Raw genomic sequence first — 16,114 nt, 5'->3', positions numbered from 1 at the left:
GACGATTTGCAATGCCTGGAGATGGCATCGGAAAGGTGCGGTGTACAACAAGAAAGCAAGAAAACAACCAGAGTGAAAACTGAGTACTCTCTTTCAGCGTGCGTCAGTGCCGAGCCTCCTTCAGTGCCCAGCAATGATGATTTGCAATGCCTGGAGATGGCATAGGAAAGGTGCGGTGTACAACAAGAAAGCAAGAAAACAACCAGAGTGAAAACTGAGTACTCTCTTTCAGCGTGCGTCAGTGCCGAGCCTCCTTCGGTGCCCAGCAATGACGATTTGCAATGCCTGGAGATGGCATAGGAAAGGTGCGGTGTACAACAAGAAAGCAAGAAAACAACCAGAGTGAAAACTGAGTACTCTCTTTCAGCGTGCGTCAGTGCCGAGCCCCCTTCGGTGCCCAGCAATTACGATTTGCAATGCCTGGAGATGGCATAGGAAAGGTGCGGTGTACAACAACCAGATTGAAAACTGAGTACTCCCTTTCAGCGTGCGTCATTGCCGAGCCCCCTTCGGTGCCCGGCAATGACGTTATGCAGCACCTGGGGATGGCATAGGAAAGGTGCGATGTACAACAAACAAACAACTAGAGTGAAAACTGAGTACAGCAATACCCCGGCCTACGTCATTAATTGGTTCCATAAGCCGTGACGTAACTCGGTTTTTGACGTAAACCGGGCGTAATGGCGTAACCGGGTGCTTTTTCAGTGACGTATGCGAGAATACGTTCACTATCATGAATGATGGTCGATACCATCGACCGTGGCAGCCCTAAGGCATGCGCTATCACCAACACTTTTTCACCTTTTACATACCTTTTAATCAGATTTAACTTATCTTCCATCGTAACCACATTACGCTTGGAAACACTAGCACTATCCTTCTTAGGACCCATGGCTAACACAGACACAGTAAAGGAATAATCACAAAAATACCAGCGAAAGGCAAAGCAAGCAAGCGACCGCAGCACAGGACCAAATGCATATGGCGTCGCCTTTGTTTTGAATGAGAACCAGCAGCTACGCGTACGTATACTGTACGTACATTTAAAAAATATTTTAAATGTGCTTTTTATTGTATTTTAAATTGTTTTTTTAGCTTCTTTTATTGTTAATTTTTATGTACTATTTTATTTATTTTAAAGATATTTTTAAGGAAAATTTTTTTTTTTCACGTCCTCCTATTATGATGTAGGAGTGACGTAAAGTCGCACATAATGACGTTTGCTGAACTGAAATTTACTCTAGAAGAGTGGCGTAAAGTCGGATTTGATGTAGGTCGAAATGGCGTAAAACGGGGTATTGCTGTACTCCCTTTCACCGTGCGTCATTGCCGAGCCCCCTTCGGTGCCTGGCAATGACATTATGCAGTGCCTGGAGATGGCATAGGAAAGGAGCGGTGTACAAAAAGGTCCTATTTGGGATCCACAGCTGACTTGTATTTTCTTGCGCAATACACCCTAAACGACACGAATCGTCTATGCATTCTTTGTAAACGATTGAAATTCCCACAAACGTAACAATATTAATAAAATGCTCATATTAAACAAATAAAACATGGAGCATTTACGTCTGAGATGAAACTTGGAGATGAAAACATGGCGATGAAACTCCTCTCCGACCTACATCTCCCTCCCCCGCTCCCTACCAAACCACTATACCATTTTAGAGATTGCTTGTCATGGTGTTTCTTTCAAGTCTCTTTTCAGACAAATATTAAAATTGTGGTTTTCCTGGGCTGAGGTTTTGACGTACCCTAACTTATGTTGCCAAACCATCAGCCTTCTAATTTACGTCGATACACGATTGGAATAATTCCATTTTTTCCAAGTGACATGATAATAGTTGTGTTTTCCACAGAGATCAGATTAGGTTAATCATCGCTGCATCCGAGTGTGTTTGTTTCTCAAACTGAAAACAGTTTTTGACGTTCTCTCAGATTTGTACGATTGGATGCAAATTTTCTCAGATGTGTAATTCGGCCGAGGCAAAGTGAAGCGAGGTCGTTTATTTACAGACAGGCTGCAGCCTCTTCCCTCTCCTCAGACCTCCATGTCCATGACACCACATATTGAGTGCTTCACTGCTATCTTTGGTCAAGGTCAGAAGCACCATCTGGGAATATGTGAATGGTGTCAGTATTGTTTGCAATCTTTATGATTATTTTAATTCCCCACTAGGTTTCATCATGAACATTTCATGGCATGTTCTGTGCATTCTTCATGTCATTAGCATTCCAGCTCATGTTTAACTCAATTTCGAATTAACATCAGGACTGTGTCAAAAGTTGGAATTTATTCCAAATAAGTCTCAAACCCTGAGTGATTCCATGAACCCTAACTTGGCTGTATTTTATGCTTTAAGTAACCATTAATTGTTGGAGGAATGTATTCAATTGTTGTAAGGGTGGTCAGATGATCTTGTCAGAAGAGAAGATTCAGAAACTAGCCAAAATCTTGCACACAAGGTAATGGTACCAAACTATGATGGGGATGCTTGCAAATACCGGGTTACGGCGCAAGGCCATTCCGACAGCACGTGCCGCTCTCGGTGCAGCCACCATCGCTGCCAGGTGACCATAACTCACAGTATGGCTGGGTGGTATTTCAGTGCGCAGAGCTAGGAGGATGCGTCGTGTAAATGAATCTGGGTAGGAGTAAATTGGAAGAATGGGGGTGGGGAGGGCAGAACGTTAGCAGTGACAAATACAGCGAAGTCAATGGCACACCGTCGCAAATCCTGACGTTTCCCACCTAAAGCAAAGATGAAAGATGGCAAAAAGTTCCACCAGGAATGACCCAATACCAAATTTTGAATTAATTTTTTTTTTCAGTTTTGACCCCTGTGACCTCAAGTGCCCATCCCCTGGAGCATGAACCATGGGTCAAATCCCAAAAAATCGTTACATATTTCATACATCCCCCAATGTTGATTGCATATCAAAGTTTCATTTAAAAATGCTTCAAAATGCCCTCATAATTGCATTTGACATTTTGACCCCACCCTTATGATACTGATCTAGCACGTTGTACCATGTGATCATAACTACTAAGTTTGATGAATTTCTGCACAACCATTTCGGAGGGGATAGCATGGCGGATGTACAGACAGACAGATGGAGCCGATTACAATATCCCCCATCCAGATTACAATATGGGGATAAATATGGGAGAAGTGAACAAATCTTATGTAGGTTACTTTGTGAGACACACCTGTGAGAAATATGGGATGATGCAGCGGTGGTTGTGGACAAGCTGAGGCCTGTTTTGGGTTGTAAGAGTAAACCTGCAGCCATTTTCTACACCAGTCTAGGTAGTTCTCGGTGTGTGGATGTTTGGTGACTTTGTCTGCAGCCTCATGAACCTGGCTCAGGCAATCTGCCATCAGCACAGCCTTTGCCTTTCCTTTTGGAAACACTTTTCCAAAGGGTTCGAAGTATGGTGATGATCTGCTGTTGGTATATTCAAAATGCACTTTTGGTTATTTCCTTTCATTCACCATAGTCTGCGACACACTCATAGACAGCGCTGTAAACGTATTCCTCTTACAAATTACAACCAAGAAAGTGAGCAAAACTTGATTATTATGAAGTATTATTTTTAACAAAGACTTGATTGTTAATATGTTATCATTATTAATATCATTAATCATTATTAATTTAATTATTTATTAATTATTATTAATATTATTATTATTATTATTAATATTAATTATTTATTATTATTATTATATTATTATTATTAATTATTATTATTAATTTAATTATTAATTAATTAATATTATCATTAATAATTAATATTACCAGAACTGCCGACACTCATTTTTAAGTATTTGTGCAAAGTTCTTTTTACACTTTGTATAAGTTCCAATAAGTTTGCGCAACTTTCACAAAGATTCCAAGAAACAAAGTATTATCAGTGGATTATCAGGAAATTATCAGATTATCAGTGAATTCTCAGGAGATTATCAGGAGATTATCAGATTATCAGTGAATTTTCAGGAGATTCCCAGGAGATTATCAGGAGATTTTCAGGAGATTATCAGGAAATTATCAGATTATCAGTGAATTCTCAGAAGATTATCAGGGGATTTTCAGGCAATTATCAGATTATCAGTGAATTCTCAGGAGATTATCAGGAGATTATCAGATTATCAGTGAATTCTCAGGAGATTATCAGTGAATTTTCAGGAGATTATCTGGAGATTTTCAGGAGATTATCAGGAGATTATCAGGAAATTATCAGATTATCAGTGAATTCTCAGGAGATTATCAGTGAATTCTCAGGAGATTCCCAGGAGATTATCAGGAAATTATCAGATTATCAGTGAATTCTCAGGAGATTCCCAGGAGATTATCAGGAAATTATCAGATTATCAGTGAATTCTCAGGAGATTCCCAGGAGATTATCAGGAAATTATCAGATTATCAGTGAATTCTCAGGAGATTCCCAGGAGATTATCAGGAAATTATCAGATTATCAGTGAATTCTCAGGAGATTTTCAGGAGATTATCAGGACAAAGAATGCACACAAGCACTGAAGGAAATAAAATTTAAAAATGATGAAATGAGATTAATGTAACATTACCCTTCATATCTATTACATTGAAGGTTTTAGTTTAATCTTTCGTATACATTATAGGCCTGGTGTTGGCTTTGCGGTTAGGGTGCCGGCTTGGGATCCTGGGTTCGAATCCCAGTCGATCGCTGATTTAACGCCAGGGGGGTTGACTCAGCCTGTCATCCTTCCGAGGTCGGCAAATTGAGTACCAGCTCACTGGTAATTCCCTGTGTGTCGCAAGAGGCAACTAACAGGGTTGGCGACAGGAAGGGCATCCGGCCATAAAACATTGCTTCAAAAAGGGGACCACGGTGCCAGAAAAAGGCCTACCCCTGCTCTGCGGGGAAAAATGGCCTCTAAAGGTGGTTTTTTAGTATATATTGTCAAAGCTCAGAAGGTAAAGTATGCATCACAGAAATGTTGGTGCTAAAACTAAAATGTAAGGAAGAATATACAGTCACGTGAAAAAGTAAGTACACCCCATGTAAACTTTTCACTTTTTCAACATATTTCAAGATACAGCTATTTGATCTTCATTTCAACAATATTGATAGATAAAGGCGATATAATATAACAAATATCATGAAGCATTTACATTTTGTAGTCCATTGTATAATTTAAATAAACATAAATGCAAATTTCGCATGTGGAAAAAGTAAGTACAACCTTGGCTCTAATAGGTGGTATTGCCCCATTTGGCAGAAACAACCTCAAGTAGGCGTTTCTTATAACTGTCTACCAGTCTCTGACATCGACTGGGATAAATTTTTTCCCACTCCTCCATGCATAATTCTTTCAGCTGTGCGATCTTTGAGGGGTTTCTTGCATGCACAGCTCGTTTCAAATCCCCCCACAACATCTCGATGGGATTTAGATCCGGGCTTTGACTTGGCCATTCCAGAACCCTCCATTTCTTTCTTTTCAGCCATTCCTTGGTGGATTTACTGGTATGTTTAGGGTCATTGTCATGTTGCAAGGTCCACCTTCGGTTGAGCTTCAGCTTTCCGACAGATGGCCTCACATTATCCTCAAGCACCCTCTGGTACAATGAAGAATTCATAGTGGATTATATGATGGTGAGCTGCCCAGGCCCTGATGCAGCAATGCTGCCCCAAACCATAATATTTCCACCACCATGCTATTGGTATCAGGTTGTTGTGGTCAAATGCTGTCTTTGGTTTTCGCCAAACATGTCTTCTGGTACTGTGGCCAAATAGCTCTACCTTTCACTCATCTGTCCAGAGCACATTGTTCCAGAAGTGCTGGTCTTTGCCGAGGTGTTCATTGGCAAACTTTAGTCTTGCCCTGATGTTATTTCTGGACAGCAAAGGTTTCCTCCTGGCACACCTCCCATGTAGATCAAATTTGTGCAGCCTCTTTCTAATGGTGTACTCATGCACTTTGACATCAACAGTGGCAAGAGCTACGTGTAGGTCGCGTGATGACATTATGGGGTTCTTGGAGACTTCTTTCAGCATCTTGAGGTCTGCTCTCGGGCTGAACTTGCCGGGGCGGTCTGGCCTGAACAAGTTGGCAGTTGTTTGGAATCTTTTCCACTTGTAGATGATCTTCCGGACAGTCGAATGATTGATTTCAAATTGTTTGGAGATCTTTTTAAATCCCTTCCCAGACTCGTGGGCATCTATAACCTTCTTTCTGAAGGCCTCAGAGAGCTCTTTTGATCTCGGCATGGTGACGCCGCACACTTCAACAACAAAGAGCAAACCAAACTAAATGTCTGAGGTTTAAATAAGACAGGTTCCTCCAAGATCCTCTCTAACGATGTTCTAATCATTTCCACCTGAGCTGGTGCACCTGATTCTAATTTTAGGTATTTGAAGTAGTGATAAATGTCGGGGTGTACTTACTTTTTCCACATGCGAAATTTGCATTTATGTTTATTTAAATTATACAATGGACTACAAAATGTAAATGTTTCATGATATTTGTTATATTATATCACCTTTATCTGTCAATATTGTTGAAATGAAGATCAAATAGCTGTATGTTGAAATATGTTGAAAAAGTCAAAACTTTACATGGGGTGTACTTACTTTTTCACGTGACTGTACATGCAACAGGCCAAATACATCATGGTTTTAATTGACATATAGACCTGGGATTTATTTCCTTTTTTATATGAAATGAAGGCTCGTGGAGGAGCGAGAACATAGAACGAATCAGCAGGATGGAACAGAACAAAAGGAACAGCAGAAAGAGAGGGAGGAGGAAAACCCTACCAATAGCAGGGTTGAAGGACAAAATAGAGGGAAGGGAGACTTGGAGAAAAGGGATGTTGGGAAGAATGAGGGGTAGGCGAGAAGATATGGGGTGAATAATATGGATACAGAAGCAAAACTCTCAGGAAGGAAAGACTGGAAACTTGGGAAGAGGTGCGCTTAGGGGGGGGGGGGGGGGCAGAAAAGATCATGGTTTTGGATGGGGGATGGGGTTTACTGATCTGAAGATCTGATCATTTCAGATGGGGTCAACTGCTGTCTTGAAGACCTGGAGGGAAGAGTGAGATTGAAGAGAATTTGGAAGTTAGTTCCACAGGTAGGAAAAAAAAAAGAAGGAATGGGTGGAGGTAAGCAGTGATTCTGGATTTTGGGAGCTTCACCAGAAGCTGGCTGCCAGTGGACCCCTGTCCACCCTGCAGAAACATGGGGTGGGAATGGGGGGGGGGGGGGGGGTTTAATGAAGACGGGGGACAAAGCAAGAAATAAAAGTGATAGATCCATAGACTAAGCTTTATTGTGGGAGATTCCAATGATCTTGAAGGCCTTGATTTCCATAACATCATGATGAGCAAGGTGTGAGGCAGGGTTGCCAGCCCTAAGGGGTGAGCAGTACTCCATCAAGGCGTGGACAGAGGCCTTGTAGGTCGATAAAATTTCAGGTGTGCCAACGAATGACCTTGCACGATGGAGGATGCGGAGTCACCGACTGGCTATGGAATTCAACTTAGATGTGTGGTTTGCCCAAGAAATATCATGGCTGATAGTGAGACCCAAGAGCATGAGTGACTGAAATTCCTCAAGAGGATTGTTAAGAAATATATGGGAGGGTTTAGCAGATGGTGATTTTAGAGAGAGATACCGAGAGTGTGAGATTTGTCAGGATTTAAAGACATATTCCAAATGTTTGATCATCTTGTGATTTTGTCAACGTCTGAATTGAGGAAAAAGGCCTTAAGGATGAGCGGTGTTAGGGCAGAGGGTGGAGTCATCTGCAGAGATAAAGAGGATTTTCCAGAGGGTCAGACAGATCGTTAATGAAGATTTGGAATAAGACTGGGCCCAGAACCCTGTCTTGTGGCACTCCAGGCTTGACAGGGAGAGGGGATGAGAGCCACACATTGGGTATGAGAGTGGAGGAAGTCAATAATGCAAGTGTGGAGTTGGCCTTGCATACCACAGGTAAAGAGTCTGGAGAGCAAGGTGGGATGCTAAACTGTATCGAATGCCCGAGATATGTCTAGAGAGACGGCCCTGATGTCATGTCTGACAATGAAGGCCTCCATGCATTGTTGGGAGAGTATAAGCAGCATGTCCACGGTAGAGTGACCTTGTCTGAATCCGAACCGATGATCTGAGACGAGGTCATTGGAGAAAAGGAATGATTTTATATGAACTACGATGATGGATTTAATGACCTTGCTGATGACCTACAGTGAGCTGATCGGTCTGTAGTTATAGCGGGTCAGATATGTGAAACAATTGTTCAGATTGTGGTAAAAGCACCAAATTTCGTACAGTTCATCTTGAATACATAATAATCGATTTCAGATATAGTGCCAAGAAAAAAATCCCCCTGGTGGCCATATTTGGCCAAAATCCAAGATGGCCACCAGCCGAGCCATGAATTTCTATTAAACCCGATATTTTCTTTAATATTCAAGCTACAGACATGAATAAAACATCATTTTGTAGGTTTTCAGACACAAGGAATCCAATTACAGCATTAATTCTTTCATAAAATACATTTATTTAAACATAAAGGGCTTTTTTGTGCCAAATTATCTGAAATCGGTGAAATATTTGACCGATTTTAAGCAATGTGATGTGATATCATATCACAACATGGGTGTATTATACTCATAATATAAATTCTAAGTATTTTTTAGTTGCAATAATATATGTAATGCATGAAGGTGTAATTGTACACATCATTTATAATATGGTAATTTAGTAACCGAATCGCTCTGTTGTTCCACCTGCCAACAGTTTAGCACAACAATACATCGCTACCATTAAATTATGCACATAGTACACTGATGCATGTGAAATGAGATTTAAAAATGAACAATATTAAAACATTTCACATTAAATGAAAAGTAAAATTACTTTACATGGAATTACCACATGGTTGAGTTTTAAAATAAATGCATTGTCGGCTGAACAAAGGTATGTTGTTTCTCTTGATGGGATCCATTATAGGGGTTGTTCTCTCTAACATACGCTCTTTGACATATTGCTCATACTGCTGCTGGCCCAAATTCTCTATGGAGCGCACGTTATCCGCTATTTCTGAATCAACAATATCTCGGCTATCCAAGACCAGAAAGTCCCCGCTTTCGTCTGTGATTGGATTTCCCATGTCATCAATTACTTGAACGAGCGTCGTGACCTCTTTTGCAAAGGAGACTTGTGCGGACAGCGTATGTTCATGATGCTTAAGATTGTTCTTCGAAGTACTGCTCTCGAGGGCAACTGTTTCAAAGCCATGTACAACCCTAGCCAGTTCAGGACCTGCTACCATCCACCGTAGGAGTGCTCGTGGATTTTGCAGAAGACCAACCGCCCCACCATCACCCTTTACGACCACATTATTTTGTTCGTGTGCATGATCTATGGCAAGAGCTGAGAATGGACGATTTGTTTTGTGCACCATAAAGTCACCTTGTTCAAACTGCCTCGCTACATCAGGAAGTCTGTCCTGCAGTGTAACCATGTCCCGAATATGAACGGGAATCCATCTGGAATAGTGTGTTTGATCAAGGGCAAAGAACCAGGGAGCCATTGCTTCTAGGGCTGCGACGTAGAGTGCGAAGTTCCCTTCACGAATAGACCTCACATACACCAAAACGAGGAGCTCTAATCGTATAATGATCAGTGTGATGAAATCGTCATATGAAATCGTCATCCAAGTTACGACACGGATGTTGTTCGCCTCATGGCCGCTACGCGACCCTTTCGCGGTTCCTATATATATATCAGCGCGGACAGGAGATGTACATCCGTAATCGAAATGTAACTCTCTCTCGCTACTCTGGGCTTCCCTAGAAAGGTGACGACTCTGCTATATATATCACAAGCTCGCTTATAGTTATACTACCTGTACGCACCTGTATGCAACCGTTGCTGCTCATGTGATGCTGATTTATTGCCTGTTGCTTGAATGTATTCTTTTAGGAATGCCTTTGGATCTAAATGATATTAAAGCCTACCCAGAGGTCCAGTCGTGTCAGAGTTCGATTTTCACGACATTTAATATCATTTAGATCTTTGAGATCGCCGGATGATGATCGTGGTACCGCCTCGCGGAGCCGACCCTCAAGCGGAGGGATCTGCGTCGGAGTTGCTCCTTGGCTCAACGCGCGGCAGAATAACTTTGCGGCTCACGAGACAGAGCCCACCGCTGCGAAAGGCTGTCCGTGTTACAGTCCAGCTTTCTCCTGACATCGCTCGGAATCAACCCACGCTCCCGCACTGCTCGCTGCGGTGCTACGGAGAAGAACGCCCGGCGGAGGACCCGTCGAGCTAGCTCCAGCGACGGAGCTCCGACTCCTCTCGCCACCGGTCTGCCTCACGAGGGCCGGATACGATGGGGACCTCGCAAGCCTTCTGCGGGACCGCGTCGTCAAAACGCAGGCTGCTCTCCTGTAGGCCCGAAAGCCGGAGCAGGCATGACGGACTCCGGCACAGCACCTGCTGAAGGAGGCCACTGGGAAATGACCTGGGCCGCAACCCCTGTCGGAACAACGGACCCGCTTGGAGCCGAAGGTATGACCCTCGCCTCGGTTACTCGAAACGCTAACGGCTCCGTCCGAGAGAACCATCCCGCTTCCGGAGCTCCCCCGCAGCCGCCGCTGCCCGGCCACGGCCTACCCGGTATGCAAAACGTTACTCGTGTGGACATCGGCCGCATCCTCGCTCCGAATGCCGGCCCGAGAGGCGACGTGTCACCTGTGCTCCACTAAGGCCCCTTTTGCGAAAGGTCTGCAGAAAGGCCGCTCGGGGCACGCATTCCGCTGATCGTGATTCCGTGACGAGCGGAGATCAGCGGAACATAGAGCTCACGACCGGCTCCACTCCGACAACTCGCTACTCTGTGGCCCATCTCCTCCGCGTGAATCACGCACTGCTCGTCGGAATCACGCCGCGTCTCTCTCACGACCGGCTCCACTCCGACCACTCGCTACTCTGTGGCCCATCTCCGCCGTGCGAATCGCGCACTGCTCGTCGGAATTACGCCACGTCTCTCTCACGACCGGCTCCACTCCGACCACTCGCTCCACTCCCGCACTCGGCGTGGCCCACGACGATCGGCGTGGCCCTCGATTCCGTTCGTTGCTCGGAATCACCTCCTACTCGCCACACGTGGCACCCATCGCGGCCCTCTCTGCGTTGCCGGCGATTCCTCGCTGCTCGTCGGATCCCCTCTTACACGCGAATCACGCGCCGCACCGTCGCTGGATGGAATCCCTACTATGCACGACGCGCCCGTTGCGCGCGCCGCATCTTCGCTGGATTCCTCTCGCCGGCCCCACTGAGTAGGGGATCGCCCGGAAACGCCTCAATGGAGGCTCGCTTGGGCCCATGCGAGGACTCGTCGCAGCACGGATGAGTTTCTATGGACGTCGAGCGGGACCTTCATAGCCTTTCACGACACACGGGCATATGCTTCTAATGGTTGATCGTATACCTGGCTACCATGTGTATTCTATAAGTGATCGTCCTTTGTTTTACTTGATTTGGTGTTCCCGATCTTCAAACGGCGTATTCGTTAACCACCTGCGACCATTGTAAAAATGCTGTGCATGGAATGTATGTGGACCGTATGCTTTCATTCTTTTTTTTCACACCCCGCGTTTCACCCAATTAATCTAATTTGGTAAGCTGTTGGATTGCGTTTATGTGGTGTTGGTGTAGAGCAGGCCTGACGGACCGAAAGGCCCCTCTTCATCCTTCATGCTCAATGCACCTCAAATGAGATGCTACTTCAGGGCGTTGTATGTGTTCGCTCCTTAGACCCGACAGCCAGGCAGGCGGGGCGCTGCTTCGGGTCGTGCGGTCTGTCGCTGCCGGGCGTGCTCGCCAACTCGACTCGGCGTGCTCGCCCCTCGGCTCGGCGGGCTCGCCCGCTCTGGATCAACGGGCCGAGACGCGGCTTTCAGTTTCCCTCGTACGCGGTGCGCCCTAGATGTTGCTTTCGCCGTCGGCCGGGTTCGTGTGCCGTGTGCCGATCTCGGGCTCGCTCGGGTGCTGCTGCGCACGAGACGTTGGATTTTGGTGTGCTGCTTTGCTCCGTCTGGGGATGCCGCTCGGCTGGAGCTCGCCGTCAAACCCGCCCGACCTACTTGTTGACGTCATCGACTGTATCACGCGTTCGCTTTACAGCATCTTTGACGCGTTCGCTTCGCGGCGTCATTAGCGTAATGGCGTGCTTCCCGCGATCTCATCGGGGATTCGTTTGCCTTACCGTGTACCTTGGTGACTGCGTACCTATTGTCCTTTACGTAACGACGTGAACAACGTAACGCGGCGCTCCCTCAGGGTCGCGCGCCAGCACCGTTTAGGGTGTACACGGTGACCTCGTGACATTGAGCGTCGCGCCCGACTCCCTTGACCGCATGCTCGTCCTTGACTCTGGGCTCGTTGTTATCGAACAGAGCTCTTGCCTCGTACATTCGAGACTGCGAGACGCCTCGTCTGATTCCATCTTCCCCTCTGCCCCAGTCTGACTGTGACTCAGCCTGACCCAGACTGTGAAGGTCATCTGTCTTCGGTATGCAGCGCGCTGCAGCCACCTCCTTAACAGTTGTTTTGTCTCGTGTTTTGTCTACCTCGATGTTCTTGCGGTTTGTGGATAGTATGTCCAAGGGATATGACCATGTTGCTAATCTGCCGCGCCCCTTGAGGTCGCGCTGGTGGATAGTCTTCTGGGTACACCGTGACCCATGGCCCCTGCGACCCTTCCTCGACATGACCCCTCCCTGAGATCGGGCCACCTCGGGAAGTTCTTGTTGCTCGCTCCGGGAGCCGTCCGGTATTCTTGTTGACTTCGGTATGTTGACCATAGATGGTCGATCCGAGCCATTCCATGTGTTACCATGGATGCCTTTGTGTCTTTGAGCGTGACTTTGAGTCCATGGATGGTCGATCCGAGCCATGCCATGTGATGAATGGATGGACGATCCGAGCCATTCCATGTGTTGAATGGATGGATTGGTCGGACATCCGTGGATGGACAGCCCATCCGGGGAGACCTTGCGACCGTGGATGGTCGATCCGAGCCATTCCGCGGTCCGGCTGGATCCGTGCCATGCAACGATGGCGTTAACTGGATGGATCCGGGATGGCCAATCCATCCGGGACATCTAGCATGACAATCATGACAATCATGACAATCAATCGTAACGATCCGGGACGACGCTGGGACAAATATGGTTTGTCCAGCCGGGGCTCTCTCGGTCTGCCGATCTTCTCCGATCCTCCGCGCGCTGTGCTGCTGGACAAGCTTGCCATATGCATCCCGGAGGACCTGCGCGTTTCGCTGGAGAGGCGCGTCGTAAATGCCGGTCGTCCAGGCAGCCTTCAGAGGCCGCTCGTGTCTCGTGCGATCGCTGCCAACGGTAGATTCGCGTGCCGCTACATGAGCTTGTACTGCGTATGTACCCTTGGGAGCCAAGGCAGGTACAGACCTACTGTAATGGTCTTCCTGTAGTGGCCTCCTGTTATGTAATCTTACTTACTGTTGAGGTTTACTGATTTACACATCTTCCACACCGACACATCAGCCTGAAATGCGTTGCTTTGCGTCGTATGGACAGCCGCTCTTCGTCATGGCACACCTTATGAGCTGCGAATCGCAAAGGGTACACTTATCTACTCAGACTACCTCACTGGAAGACTACTGCTACCCACGGGCTCAACGTCTTCTCCCTGGGATGACCACAGCTTGCTCGGTCCGATATCTTCTTGACTGGGACTTCCTCCTCGATACATCTATCGAATTTGATAAGCCGACACGCAGTTATTAGAGGCAATTTGATAGGCTGGGGATTGTTTGCTAACCAGGCTAACAGGCTGAAACGCTGTAGCCCTGCCATCGGGATTGATGGCCCCTTGGACGTTCGACCGGCCGTGACATCTTTCCAATGTATTTCGTTCTTTGCATTCCTACGTGTTCCTCTGTATGTGACTGCTGTTCTTCACCGCCGAGTTAGGATCTAAGCGCGGGGAGAATGTGATGAAATCGTCATATGAAATCGTCATCCAAGTTACGACACGGATGTTGTTCGCCTCATGGCCGCTACGCGACCCTTTCGCGGTTCCTATATATATATCAGCGCGGACAGGAGATGTACATCCGTAATCGAAATGTAACTCTCTCTCGCTACTCTGGGCTTCCCTAGAAAGGTGACGACTCTGCTATATATATCACAAGCTCGCTTATAGTTATACTACCTGTACGCACCTGTATGCAACCGTTGCTGCTCATGTGATGCTGATTTATTGCCTGTTGCTTGAATGTATTCTTTTAGGAATGCCTTTGGATCTAAATGATATTAAAGCCTACCCAGAGGTCCAGTCGTGTCAGAGTTCGATTTTCACGACAATCAGCCAGTACTGGAACTGTGGAGACATCTCAGCTTGTTTAAGGCACCACTTGTCAAAGGCCAATGGTTCTATTTCCTCACACGTGTAGGTGTCGTAAGCTTTACGCATGAGGATTGACAATGCACTAGAAGTGACTTGATGGGCATGCCTCGTTCTTGTAACATGTGACGCCTTTAAAAATGAGTCAGCCGTCCCTGCTGCGGCAACGTTTGCTTGGGTTAGCGCATGTGTCCAGCCACTTCCGTCCAGCAACTTTCCAAGGACTCTCAAGATGTCCATCTCTGTGTGGAGTCCACCAAGCAGAATAACAAACTTTTCTTCTCCATACACATCTGGCCAGTTCCACTGGATCAGCTTTGCAATTGCAAACAGAGGCTGGTCCGCTGTTAACACTGGTACCTGACCAGAATTCAGAAGTTCAACCGCAGATTTTACAACATCCATTGCATGACGGATCATGGCGACAGACTTGGAATCGTCTGAGAACAATGGTAACAGTGATGTAATTGTGACATCAAAGTTTCTTGGACTTTCCAGTGTGTTTGCATGGAACGCACCCCACGATATTGGCTCATCTGTGCTCTGAAGCTCTTTGGTGATAACGTCTTGGGTATTGTTCAGCCATTTAGTTTCACAGTCAATAGCAGATTTCACAAGTTCTTTGTCACATGTTAGTGGACCATTCTGCAATGGAACAATGGGATCCTTCTTGATCAGTGTAACTGGTGTCAAAGTTGTGTACGAGTCCGGAAGTGGCGGTATCTGTGTTTTTGAAGACGTTGGTTGCAGAATGGCGGGTTCACGTACAATACCATCAGACGCTGTTGCTCGGTTTTGAAACAGGGATATTCCTGTACCATGAAAGGCCTCGCATGCTGTAGTTGAGCTGGGGTTGTGGTCGATATTGTCCACTGCAGCAGTTGTAAATAGATTTTTACGCAGGACAAGTGGACACACAACCCCATCAGTTTGATATTGCTCAGACGTTGAGATGGCAAGTTCTGTCGATATGCCAAGAACCCTGTCATATGAAACTGACAAGCCGAGATGAAACAGTATATCCACCAGTTCACGTTTACGCGTATGTCCATGGATCATCAGGCCAATATAAACAGGCAGTGGGGTCTCTCTGTCCTTACAGTGATGCGAATTGGTGGACTCCTGGTGCCTTCTCACATGACTGTTGTATTGCAACAGCTGAGCGAGACTCAGAGTTGCTTGTCTCACTGTGTCTGATGCCTTGTTCTTTATATTGGGTTCACCCATTAGCATACCAAGTAGTGCTACCAACGACTTTGGTACAGCATCTTCCTGGCATCCTTTTTCAAAGTAGCCATCAAAGTGTGATGTGTGCTTCTTCAGCATGTCTCGGCGAATAATCTGTGCTGCCTTTGCTATGCAAATAGCTTCATCATCGAAGTCATCCAAACATGCATCTTTCAGAGCAAGTCCTACATCCTCTTCGAATGTCAGAAGGATGTCGCGACCTTGCCTGTACGAGTGAAGACCTGATACATGGGCAAGGAGTCTCTTTCAGACGTGTAGAGTTTATACGGCCCGATATGTCCACCCTTAGCTCTCGTAAGCGATCCGTATACAGCTGCAGGAGATTACTCAATTTGAATATTGGAGCCACGGTCTTGTCAGCTAAACGTATATCTTCGATATAGCCAATTACCTCGACCAAAGCTATACCGTGAGCCTGTCCATCTG

At 46.0% G+C, this 16,114-nt stretch overlaps 1 protein-coding gene across 1 annotated transcript in view; it reads right to left on the bottom strand.

Annotated features, from left to right (window-relative positions):
* MGMT (O-6-methylguanine-DNA methyltransferase) overlaps window positions 1-16,114 on the bottom strand; it is a 41,952-nt gene that overhangs the window by 10,181 nt on the left and 15,657 nt on the right. Inside the window, exons 4-5 of the mRNA XM_068120247.1 lie at window positions 3,209-3,447; window positions 2,503-2,642 (exon numbers count right to left, since the gene is read on the bottom strand). Coding sequence (XP_067976348.1) covers window positions 2,503-2,642; window positions 3,209-3,447 — 379 coding nt within the window. The remainder of the gene's footprint in view (window positions 1-2,502; window positions 2,643-3,208; window positions 3,448-16,114) is intronic.

Source organism: Myxine glutinosa, chromosome 1 (assembly GCF_964187855.1).
Source record: "Myxine glutinosa chromosome 1, kmMyxGlut1.1, whole genome shotgun sequence".
In the NCBI taxonomy this organism is placed as follows: domain Eukaryota; kingdom Metazoa; phylum Chordata; class Myxini; order Myxiniformes; family Myxinidae; genus Myxine; species Myxine glutinosa.
The sequence above is the reverse complement of the archived record's forward strand: the minus strand, read 5'-3'. Positions and strand labels throughout refer to the sequence as shown.